At 48.2% G+C, this 11,273-nt stretch overlaps 3 protein-coding genes across 7 annotated transcripts in view; 2 read left to right on the top strand and 1 right to left on the bottom strand.

Moving 5' to 3' along the window:
• Positions 1-74: 74 nt before the first annotated feature.
• LOC146301531 (glutathione S-transferase kappa 1-like) lies at positions 75-2,332 on the top strand. Of its 4 annotated transcripts, none has more exons than XM_084671180.1 (8): positions 75-138; positions 406-514; positions 609-690; positions 783-911; positions 1,010-1,158; positions 1,490-1,606; positions 1,756-1,849; positions 2,184-2,332. In XM_084671180.1, exons 2-8 carry the CDS (start codon positions 443-445, stop codon positions 2,231-2,233), a joined length of 693 nt encoding a protein of 230 aa, XP_084527306.1. In that variant the 5' UTR covers positions 75-138; positions 406-442; the 3' UTR covers positions 2,234-2,332. The 4 variants fall into 4 exon arrangements, with proteins under 4 accessions (XP_084527306.1, XP_084527305.1, XP_084527308.1 ...); XM_084671179.1 differs by lacking the exon at positions 75-138 and adding an exon at positions 146-283; XM_084671182.1 differs by lacking the exon at positions 75-138 and adding an exon at positions 147-338.
• A 665-nt stretch (positions 2,333-2,997) lies between these two features.
• Positions 2,998-8,740, top strand: styk1b (serine/threonine/tyrosine kinase 1b). The gene is made up of 10 exons (XM_084668804.1): positions 2,998-3,192; positions 4,302-4,360; positions 4,513-4,698; positions 4,944-5,288; positions 5,710-5,891; positions 6,017-6,097; positions 6,400-6,608; positions 6,752-6,792; positions 7,542-7,638; positions 7,807-8,740. The coding sequence occupies exons 2-10, from the start codon at positions 4,303-4,305 to the stop codon at positions 7,997-7,999; spliced, it is 1,392 nt and encodes a 463-aa protein (XP_084524930.1). The 5' UTR covers positions 2,998-3,192; position 4,302; the 3' UTR covers positions 8,000-8,740.
• A 467-nt stretch (positions 8,741-9,207) lies between these two features.
• Positions 9,208-11,273, bottom strand: part of phc1 (polyhomeotic homolog 1) — a 7,823-nt gene continuing 5,757 nt past the window's right edge. For both annotated transcript variants that reach the window (XM_084668803.1, XM_084668802.1), the window contains exons 11-15: positions 11,144-11,225; positions 10,685-10,772; positions 10,204-10,372; positions 9,748-9,994; positions 9,208-9,618 (exon numbers count right to left, since the gene is read on the bottom strand). In XM_084668803.1, the coding sequence (XP_084524929.1) occupies positions 9,467-9,618; positions 9,748-9,994; positions 10,204-10,372; positions 10,685-10,772; positions 11,144-11,225 (738 nt within the window). In that variant the 3' untranslated portion in view covers positions 9,208-9,466. The remainder of the gene's footprint in view (positions 9,619-9,747; positions 9,995-10,203; positions 10,373-10,684; positions 10,773-11,143; positions 11,226-11,273) is intronic.

The raw sequence follows: 11,273 nt of genomic DNA on the forward strand, positions 1-11,273 counted from the left end.
ATTTGTGTGATAAACTATAAAATGTGACTTGTTACAATTTAATAATATCGTCAACCACCCCATACCACTGGGTGGCAGTGTCTGCTAGACTGTGACAGGCGCCTTCACAATCAAACACAGAGACGATCGTTTACGAAAGTAAGAAGCAAAAACGATACTTTTTGTGGAGAGTAAAGGGGGAAAGTAAAGTATCCAACACTTGTCTTTTAATTTAAAATGTCATAGAAGTTTAGTTTGTGTGGTTAGTTGTGTTTCTGACCATGCATTTGTAGCTGCGTTCATGGTAAGTCATAGTTGAACTTTGCCATAGTTTTTTTTGACTGCTCGAAGGATCAAAGGTAAATCACACATCTTTTGGTTATGGTTGATGTAGCAGATGTCATCTTAATACAGTATAACATTTAGTTGCTGACAAGGACAGCCGTACTCCTATCACCTCAAGATGTCCAGTTCCAAGAAAGTCATCGAGCTCTTCTATGATGTGGTGTCTCCATATTCCTGGCTAGGATTCGAGGTTCGTAGCAATAGTGAAAACTAAATTAAGTAACTTGAGGAATACTTTTATGAGCATATAGCGGATTCTTTTTTTTTTTTTTACATGTTTATAGGTCATGTGTCGCTATCGAAATGTTTGGAACATCGAGCTCAAATTACGTCCTGCGTTTTTGGGAGGTGTCATGCAAGAGTCAGGTAGATGAAAATTATAACCATGCAAAGATCATGCAGAGAAAATATACAAATTTGTGAACGTGTTCATTTGTTTTCTTTTATATTCTATCTAGGCAATAAGCCTCCGGGTATGGTACCCAACAAGTTTAAATACATGACCAGTGATCTTCAACGTCTTTCCAAGTATTTTGATGTCCCCATAGGCTTCCCTGCTGACCCCTTTGAGGTCATGTTCCAAAAAGGTATATTTATACCGCACAAGTTGTCTTAAACGGAGCATCCTGTATCGATGGCATACGCGATCAGAATAATTTCGTTACGTCCCCTGCAAACATCCCAGGTTCGTTGCGAGCCATGCGGTTTGTGACGGCTGTGCAGGCAAGGGAGGTGTGTGGAGGAGACAAGCAGGTGGAAAAGGTGTCCCGCGAACTGTGGAGGAGAATCTGGTGTGAGGATAAAGACATTACTCTGCCTGCATCTTTGTCTGAGGTACAAGGAAATGCTTGATTCCAGAGTCAATGTTCACTTCATTTCAAGCATTACTTATAAAAATACAACATTTGGCAGTAATAGGTTGAACCAAGGCCGTAGCCATGGAATCAACATTGGGGGGGGGGACGGGACGAATTACATTTTTTATGATAATTTCGGACATCGTGCGTGGTTGCCTGTGGTAGCGTAGCACATTCATATTTTTATATAAATATTTTGGGAGTGTGTCCCCCCAATATGTATTATGATTACGGCCTTGGATTTAACTGTGTAGGCTGGCCCTTTGTTGTGTCAGAGATGTGTTTAGACCGTGTAACGTTCCGTTCAGGCAGCCATGAAGGCAGGAATTTCAGCCAGTGAGATTGAAGAGCTGCTGAAACTATCTCAATCTCAGCAAATCAAAGACAAACTGAAGAGCTCCACAGAGGATGCACTGGAATACGGGGTCAGTGACCCCATTCACTTTGCCCTTTACTGGTTTTGCCAAATAAAGCTCATATATTTTATATTAAGCCATCCCTCTCTCTCTCCCCCTCCCTCCTTCTCTCTCCCCCTCCCTCCTTCTCTCTCCCTCTCTCCCTCTCTCTCTCCCAGGCTTTTGGTTTTCCCATGGTCGTGTGTCATGTAAATGGAAAGGCAGAGGCATTTTTCGGTTCAGACAGATTTGAGCTCATGGCCCATTGCATTGGTGAGAGGATCTTCTTTTCGCTGCCATACTAATAACCTCTGCAGACGCCCTGCTGCCTGACATCAAATACTGTCTATACATGAACAAATATAAATTGTAAAATGGATCAAATCACAAGTAATAGTATCAGTATTTTATGTCATACCACTGTGAAATGCGTTGATCTGACCAACTAGTAAAAATGTTGTCACACAAGACCTGTGCTATTTACACCAAATAATCTTAATAGTTCATTAACATTTTAGAATAGTTTGTAAATCTTCCTTTCCTGTAATGCACACATCAGCCTATTGCAATCCCGCTCGGTTGAATCATTTCAATCTCTGTGTTCCAGGAGAGAAGTGGGAGGGGCCAGAGCCTTCTAAAGCTACTGCCAAACTGTGAGGTCACATGACATCTTCTCCAACAGACGTCCACACACTTGAGATGTAGGCTGGATCATTGTGTTGGCCGGCCACAAGCAATAAAGCTTTCTTAAACTTGTTCACCGACTGTGCAATGCCTGATAGATCAATATTTCTGACAATCATGTCAACAACAATTCCCCAAAAAGTTATTAGGGGTTTGCATCTGAAACACACTCGCACAGTATATGTCTCAAATTGATCGACGTGAATAAATGCTGTAAATCTTTCTCGGTTTGACAGACTCTTATCTTTATAAATAATAATGTGCATAAGCACTGTTTATCCAGACTTACCGTCAGTTTGCACAGAAACACAAATGCGGGAGTTTGATATTTTGATAGGATGAGGAAAGCTGTGGGGACTTTGTGGCCACGTAGTAACAAAAGAACAAATCTGATTGGTCCAACAAAGGGGAGAGAAATGACAAGGATGAAGTGGAAGGACCTGTTTAGCCACATGAGACAAAGGGGGAGAATGCCAGCCCACAAACAGAATGAGTCTGAGAGATAATTAAAGACAGATTGTAGACCACCGGTCCAAATTTGTCACGACACATGACCCCTCACTAAAGTTCCCTTGAAACAGGGGTGTGGTAAAACATGATGGGAAACCATGGAGGGTTGGAGGTGTTGGGGGGGGGGGGGGGAGGACGCAGATGAAGAGGGTGGAGTTATAACCTACACAAACAGAGCAGCACAACACCGACATTTCCCAAGCCTGGACAACCACCTGGGGGAGGGAAGGTGAAGGAGTGACACTGCTTCATCTGACACAGGCAGGTTCAGCTGGAGAGATGTACCAGGTGTTTACTAGGTGTTTACCAGGTGTTTACCAGATGTACCAAAGGTTTCACAGGACATAGGAAACAAGGGGGCTGGCTGAGGATTTGACTGGATTCAAGGTTCAGCACCGCAAGCTTTAGGCAAAAACTGAGAGGTGAGTTTACTGTGCACTGTTGGAAGGATTATCTTATCTAATAATATGTCATATTTCTGCTCATGGAAGCGAATCATGTAAATATACAGTATACATACGTGTCTGTGTGTGTGTTTATGAGAGGGTAAGAGGCAGAGAGGGCTAAGAGGCAGTGTTTGTGCCTGTGAGTGTGTTTGCCTCTGAAGGAGTGACAAAGTCTCTCCCGCTAAAGAAATGTGGATTGACGGGTTGAGAGATCACAGCTGTGACGGAAGCAGATGGTTTTATTCAAAGGGTTTTCCATGTACGGGCTCACGCTGAGGGCCGTGTGCACGTACCTACTGTTTCAGGCCTACACAGGATTAAGTCATGAGCTTTTGATTTTGTGAGGTTGGGAACAGCAGAAGGCAGCCTTAGAAGCTGTGTCACGCAAATAAAGGAACTCAATTATACAAATGATACAGTGTGAAGCTCAGACTTACAGTAGGGTGTGCCCTTGTTGTGGAACAAGTCTCGCTTCATATCACGTTTCATCAATTGCTGGAATAACCTGTCACAAGGCTTGCGGTGTGAGAAAGTAGTTTTTTGTTGTTGTAACCCTTAAAAAGACAAGGCATGGCTCAGGAAGAGGGAGATCTTTGAAAGTTTGAGGATGCTGACCTTGTTCTCAGTTATGCCTACAGTATCTGTCTCCCCAGACACACAACCTAATACTGCTCAGTACATCTCATGTTATCATTCACATGAGCTGGAATGGTCATCTACAAGGCGGCTGAAAGTAGTGACAGTACACCATAAACAAACCAAAACAGCCCCCATGGTAACAGCTTGCTTCATTTGTTGATGTTTGTCGTTCATGTTCTCGTACTGGTAAACTAAGGAACTCATTGGGACCTTGTGGTAGACACCTTAGGGCAGTGTTACGTGAGTGCCCCGTCCCCTGGTGCTACGGTGTCTTATTCTGTGAGCCGACGTTGGTTTACTGGAGCAGAAATCAAAACAATGACATGATGAGGGAGGGCGGGAGAGGACGATATGCAGGATGTGGTTCCTGGTCAATAGTTGGTTCCGGCTCTCAGTGTTCTTGTGTCTTCTTAACCTGTAATGCTCTGCTTTTTTTGTTTTGTTAGGATGTCGTCATCACTGTCGAACGCAGACAACATCTGCCAGCCTGGAAACACAATCTGTGGTATGCAAAAAAAAAAAAAAAAAAATGCATGTGCATGCGCACACAAAACACACCTACTAGTCAAGCAATCTTTATCGACACCAGACCCCTAAGCAGCGTGAGTGGTTGACAGCTTCTTGACGTGTGTGCGCGTGTGTTCCTTCTCCCCACAGAGGTCCGTGTGTACGAGCAGGAAGTGATCGTCGTGCCGGTCATTTTGCTGGCCGGCTTCCTGGTCACTCTGATCTTCATCATGCTGCTGCGTTACTGCCCAGAGAAGGTGAATCGCATCAGGCCACGGGGCTCGAGGAGCAGCGCTCACTCCCAGCGCAACAAGCGGGTCCTCCACGGCATCGACGGTATGAGGGGACGGACGGGGTGCGTGAGTGTGGAGGGTGTCATGGATGTTGTGTTTGCCAATGCCTATTTTAACGTTTGATATCAAAGGGGGAGGGGCTTGTGTGTTCCAACTGAGGCAGACAACACTTTTCTGTATTCGTATTTGCAAAGTACCACGCTACCATGGTGACAGAAGTTAGTACAACTTACCATAGTAACAACGCCCCCCCCTCCCTACCTTGTGGACTCTGTTTTGTTTCTCCAGCTCCCGCTGGCATCAACCCTCTGGAGCATGAGAGTATAGCACTGGACATCCCCAATTCCTACTCCACCTTCCCCCTACGCTCCACCCCGAACACCCACTCTTCCAGAACCCTCGCCGTCCCTCTGGGGGATCCAACCCTCCCCTCCAGCCCCCCACCCCAGACCACCACCACCACCAGCTTCCCCCGAACCACACAGCCCCGAGAGCTGCCTCGACAGAGGCTGCCCGAGTCCTTCAACCTGGTGACCACCTTGCCTGCTGCCTTTTCCCTGCGCACCGATTCTGTGGTGACCCTCTGCAGGGCTCGCATGGAGCACAGGAGCGTGGTCCTGCGCGTGCTCAACGGTCAGTGGAGGGGGATGGGTCCAAACCGATCAGACCAAATCAGATTTGTACAGCCGTTTTTACAAGCGATATCACAGAGGGCTTCACGTATATGCACATAGAACTGACACTCAACCTACCTAAACCCTCAAGGGAGACGGGGAAGAACTCCCAGTTGAACCCTTCAGGAGGATACTCTGAAAGCTTAACGATCGAGCCTAGGGATGATGACAGTCGTTAGCAGGTTTCAGGGGGGTGTGACTGCTGTTGGTATATCGGATGCTGTTTCACAAGTACAATGTTTGACACAAGACAGTTGCATTTAAACTGCCCCTCATGAAAGGATAGGATTACGTCTTTGAGCCATAGTTTTATTGTCAGAAGGTTTTCAAAGAGTCTCAAATTGACCTCCTCTCCCTCTCTTCTTGCTCCTCTTCTTCAGATTCTGCGAGTGCCTCTGAAAGACAGAACTTCCTCGGTTTTGCTTCCTTCCTTTCCCAGCTGGGGCCACACCCCTTCCTACCGGAGCTTCTGGGCGTGGTCTCGCTGCGTGCCCCCTTGGTTACTGTCGTCGAGGAGCTTGAGAACAGAGACCTGCTCAGCTTCCTGTGGAGGTGTAGGCAGGTAAGAAGGATGTGGGAGAACTACAGCACTCAAGATGAATGAAGGCGGTACAACTTCAGTGTTAACACCGCGGTGAGACACGGTTTCAAGTCCTGTGTGTGTGTTTGTGTTTGTGTTTCTGTCAGGAGAATGCAGGTGGAGAACCTTCTAGTCAGATGACAGAGAAACGCATCTTCACCATGGCGACGCAGGTGACCTCGGCTCTGGTTAGTACTGACAGTACTCGACATTCAAAAACCGCCAAACGTTCAAACAAGGTTATAATCCTGTCTGTGATCTACAGTCTACATGGTTGTCTTAAAGAACTTCCTCTCTCCGCATCCTCTCCTTCATGAGATCTGATTTGACAGCACTGGACAGATTAAAACATGAGGTTCTTCACCTTTCATCTCCCCTGGTTCTAGTCACATCAGTGCAGATTCCATGAGTGGGAGACCAAGGAAAATACCACTTCCTGTTTCCTGTGCTCCCTAAATATACAAAATTCTTTGTCGTGATTGGTTCTCAGGAGTTTCTCCACAGCCGAGACCTTCTCCATGGCAACGTCCGTGCTCGTAGTGTACTGGTCACCCGGGAGATGACAGCCAAGCTGTGGGGTTTGAATGGGGTCTATACCAGGAAGAACCGGGGAGCCAATCAGAGGGAGGAACCCGGCATGAAGAAATGGCAGGCACCAGAGCTATTGGTCAAGAAACCTGCCAGTCAAAAAAGTGACGTGTGAGTTGCAAGAGTTTCACCAAAACTTTGTTAACCTAAAAACAGTGTCATACAAATGTCTTCATAGAGATGCAAATCTTACAAGGTCCCCCTCCCCCCTAACCTTCAGTTCAGCTGATTCACCTATGTTTTTTCCCATTCAGCTGGTCTTTTGGCATCCTGATGTACGAGATGGCTACTCTGGGTAAGGTGCTCTGCAACAGTCAAGAAGGCTGTATGTTTCAGTTATGCTTCCTAATCTTGTGTTTGACCTTTAGTCTTGACTTGTGTCTCGTTCTCCCCCCTCTCTCTCTCGTCTCTCCAACCTCTCTCTCTCCCTCCCTCCCTCTGTCTCTCTCTCCGTTTCCCCTCTCTCTCTCCACCCTCTTTCTCTCTCCACCCTCTCCCTCTCTCCACCCTCTCTCTCTCCACCCTCTCTCTCTCTCTCTCTCTCTCTCTCTCCCTCTCTCTCTCCACCCTCTCTCCCTCTCTCCACCCTCTCTCTCTCCCTCTCTCTTTAACCTCTCTCTCTCTCTCCCTCTCTCTCTCTCCCTCCCTCTCTCTCTCTCCTCTCTCTCTCTCCCTCTCTCTCTCTCTCTCCACCCTCTCTCTCTCCCTCTCTCTCTCCACCCTCTCTCCCTCTCTCCACCCTCTCTCTCTCTCCCTCTCTCTCCAACCTCTCTCTCTCTCCCTCTCTCTCTCTCCCTCTCTCTCTCTCTCCCTCTCTCTCTCTCCGTCTCTCTCTCTCCGTCTCTCTCTTTCCCTCTCTCTCTCTCTCCCTCTCTCTCTCTCCGTCTCTCTCTCTCCGTCTCTCTCTCTCCCTCTCTCTCTCCCTCCCTCCCTCTCTCTCTCTCTCTCTCCCTCTCTCTCTCTCTCTCTCCCTCTCTCTCTCTCTCTCTCTCTCCAACCTCTCTCTCTCTCCCTCTCTCTCTCTCCCTCTCTGTCTCCCCCCAGGCGAAGCTCCTTTCTCAGACGTCTCAGTCAACGAGCTTCTGCAGTTCCACCAAAGAGGAAAAATGCTGAGGAAGCCAGCCAGCTGCTCCAACACACTGTGGGTGTTCATGTAGCATTCACACATCACACAGAACCTCAAGACTGTTCTGAGGCGCATAGGCAGCGTGTCTTATGTAGACGTCATCATATGCCCCCCAACCCCCCCCCATGTAAGATTGTAAACATATTCTCTCCAAACCCGTTGTTTCCCTCTCTCTTCTTCCAGCTACGCCACCATCAAGGCTTGCTGCCAATGGAAAGAGCAGGATCGAGCCTCTCTGGATGAGGTCACCCGGAAGCTCCAATCAGGAGAGAAGAGCGCCAACGATAAAGCCATCAAGGTGTCTGAGCCAATCAACATTGAGCAGTACCTGCAGGAGGCGGGATATGGGGACTCCAACAACTACACTGTTTTCTGAGTGGCGGCTGTGCCAGCCAATGAAACACATTATCCTAATTGTTTCTTTGTTTCGGGTATTTATAGCTGTTACAGATGTGTCAAATTTGTTTTGTTTTTTCTTGGTCTTGTGGTTCTGCATTAAGCTGACAAGACTGAAGTAAGCTCAGTCGACTTGAGAAACCCACTGTGGTTCTGGCCAATGTACATATACAGGATTCCACATGTGGGTTACAAACTGTAGCCAATGTATTAATATAAGATGGAATATATATATATATATATATATATATATATATAAAAATATAAAACAGTGTAGAGGTTCTCTAATTCCAGATACTCTGAAATGGGGTTTGATATGAAGGAAATGAAGGTTAATTTAAATGTAATATTAAACATCATGTTTGCATATACCTCCACAATGTGAACAAAGACAGAATTGTGCCATGATCAAACAGAGACTGCGGTGTTTTGCTGTTGGGTGGTGTTTGGTGAATGAGGCGTCGAGGCGCAGTGCTTGTTTCCAGTAACAGGTCAGGTTTATTGGTACCATTTGCGCTGCATACAGAAAGACAGGACTTCCTGATCAGCCCTCTCATGGGCCTAACATGAGAACACCTATTGCAAGTTAGTGAAGTAACTTAAAAGCTACTAAATTTGCTAAATGTCCATAAAATAAGAAATAAGTACCAAAAAAAAAGATAGTTGTATCTGGTAAGATATATAGTAAAAGACCCAGATTATTGAATGACATCTGTGAGAGTCTGGGTTAGCAGAGTCATCTATAATGAATCTATCTTGTATAAAAGTGTTGAATGAGATGGACTGCATTGGTGAAGAAACTCTCAATCATAACACTGGATTACCATAGCACCGTTGAAACGTAAAAAGGCAACTTTTCTCAGGTCCTTTGCATTTGTACAGTCACTAGCGTGCACAGTCACTAGCGTGCACAGTCACTAGCGTGCACAGTCACTAGCGTGCACAGTAGTCCTCCTACCGACACACACACACCATGTTCTCCTCCTGCACACTCCATGATCACCACCAGCAGGAGAAAATACATACATTTTGCACATTCATAGTCTAGGAAAGTCAAAGAAAATTCTACTTTGTTTTCCCCCCTCCCCCTCTAGCTCCTCCCCCTCTTTTAATGATTGTTTTTCATGATGCGTGACGGGCACATCATGCAAGCACACTCCCCCCTTAGACCACCCCCCCACCCCCCCCCCCCCCTCCAGCCAATCTCAGTCCTGTATATTGCAGATGCGGGTCGTCAGGATGTGGATTTTGCTGAGGGGAAAGAATCTTTCATCGTTTCCCGCTGGACGTCAACAACACAACTTACTGAAAGTTCCAGCGGTCCCTCATTCTCTGTCTTCTAAAACTCCTCGGTTGAACTCCCCGCTTCGGAGCTCATTCACGACATCATTTCCCTCAACCTCCTCTCCTCTTCTTCTTCTTCTCCTTCCTCCTCCACCTGCGGTCTTCAGTCTCGAAGGTTGTGGATGGAGGCACATATCTTGAGGGCTGGTCCCAGTTTAATGTTCATAGTGGAGATCAGATGCTCCTCTCGGAGAAGCAGCAGGGCCTGGCCATCGATCTCCTGGGACAGGAACTGGGCGGCCAGCTCCTCGCAGCCTGGAGAAGGATGACCAGAGCATGTTACTGTGTGTGTGTATGTGTGTGTGCGTGCGTACAACATCTCCACCATCCGCATCGCTTTCAACAGTGACCCCGATGAGAGGTGAGCCACTCCGCGAGACCCACCTTGCAGAGACGAGATGAACCTGCAGACCTCCTCCACGTTCCAGTGGGCGGGGCTCCCGGGATGGAAGTTTTCCCCGTCCAATGGGAGGCTTCCAGGAGGAGCCGAGCTCTCTGACTGAGGGCCGCAGTGGACGGGCCTTGGGCAGGAGAGGGAGGAGCTGGGGGAGAGGGAGGGGGAGTCGTCTTCCTCTTCCTCCTCGCCGTCGCAGCTCGACGCGTCCTCCGAGCGACTGGACTCCGATCGACACTGCAGCCAATGAGAGAAGGGGGAGAGAGAGAGAGAGAGAGAGAGAGAGAGAGAGAGAGAGAGAGAGAGAGAGAGAGAGAGAGAGGGGGGGGGAGAGAGAAAAACAAAGAAAGAGAGAGAGGGGGGGGGGGGGAAATGAGAGAGAATGAGCCGCCGTGGAAGAACGGGATACGAGCGGACGTTGTTGGTCGTGAACGTTCGTTTCGAACCTTGACTGGCAGGTGCCGGCCGGCTATTTTGGCGCAGGCGATCTCTGAGCTGCTCCTGCGAGGACCCCTGCGTCTGACCACGGGCTCAGACGGCGCCGGAGGCCCCGGAGGTCCGGCGCTAGCACGCCCCCTGCTGGTGCGGAAGTGATGACTGCAGCTCACGTTGTACCTGGAAGAAGGGAGAGAGGCGGAGGGAGGGGGAGGGAGGGGGAGGAAGGGAGGGGCACAGAAAGTCCCACACAGAAATGATACAATATTTAAGTTTAAAAAAACTCAGTAAAGGAAAATCTATATGCAGTATGATTAAGGATAGAAGTTTGTGTACTGGTAAGGCTACAATTAGCATGCTGAAAGTACATTCCATGGGAGAACATATTTTGTTGTGGATTTGAAAGGGATTCTGGTGGTTTGGCTAAGCTCTGTCAGTCCTGGTCAGTGAGGTTTGGGTGTCCGTGCTGTGAGAGCGTGTGGTCTCACTCACCTCTTAGCACAAGTCTTGGAGCAGAATCTCTTGGAGCCTCGAAACTGGCTGGCCGGAGCGAAGCTCTCGCAGTACTCGCACTTCATCACTGGACCAATAGAGGGCAACGGTGGCACACGTCAACACAAATCACCGCAATCTCTGAATGAATCACATCCATAGAGGGGAGCTAAACACTCAACCACTAAGTTTGCATGCTCTCCCTGCGCTCACATGAGTTTCTTCCGCAAAGAAGGATAAAAAAAAAAAAGAAAACGCACAGAACTCCCCGCTAGGGGGCCTCCCTCTGCTCCTGCCCCCCCTGCGAGGAGGGACAGACGGGATGCTCCCTGCGCACGCGTGTGCTCTCTAAGGTTCCCTGCACGCGTGCGTTTGCGAGTACCACAATGTGAGATGGATAAAGGATGGTTGTCCTTGTTAAGCTCAGTGTTTAGAGGACAGCTGTAGAGGACCACCCACCTGCCGGACCTCCACTGTCCCCCATCTGAGCCCCAGCCAGGGCGAACGGCCCCTCTGCCCTCTCCTTCACCAGCCCCGCCACCTGCCAACCACAGCAGCCCAGGCCGGTTAGACAAGGACACGAACGGAA

The sequence above is a fragment of the Hypomesus nipponensis genome, chromosome 2 (assembly GCF_054491055.1).
Source record: "Hypomesus nipponensis isolate SF chromosome 2, ASM5449105v1, whole genome shotgun sequence".
Taxonomy (NCBI): Eukaryota; Metazoa; Chordata; class Actinopteri; order Osmeriformes; family Osmeridae; genus Hypomesus; species Hypomesus nipponensis.

Bases quoted from the DNA above. Each gene is read 5' to 3' on its own strand.
- LOC146301531 (XM_084671180.1), top strand. From the start codon at position 443: ATGTCCAGTTCCAAGAAAGTCATCGAGCTCTTCTATGATGTGGTGTCT. The intron at 515-608 runs GTTCGTAGCAAT...ACATGTTTATAG, and splicing joins ATTCCTGGCTAGGATTCGAG to GTCATGTGTCGCTATCGAAA. The intron at 912-1,009 runs GTATATTTATAC...CAAACATCCCAG, and splicing joins TGAGGTCATGTTCCAAAAAG to GTTCGTTGCGAGCCATGCGG.
- styk1b (XM_084668804.1), top strand. From the start codon at position 4,303: ATGTCGTCATCACTGTCGAACGCAGACAACATCTGCCAGCCTGGAAAC. The intron at 4,699-4,943 runs GTATGAGGGGAC...TTGTTTCTCCAG, and splicing joins GGTCCTCCACGGCATCGACG to CTCCCGCTGGCATCAACCCT. The intron at 5,892-6,016 runs GTAAGAAGGATG...TGTTTCTGTCAG, and splicing joins TCCTGTGGAGGTGTAGGCAG to GAGAATGCAGGTGGAGAACC.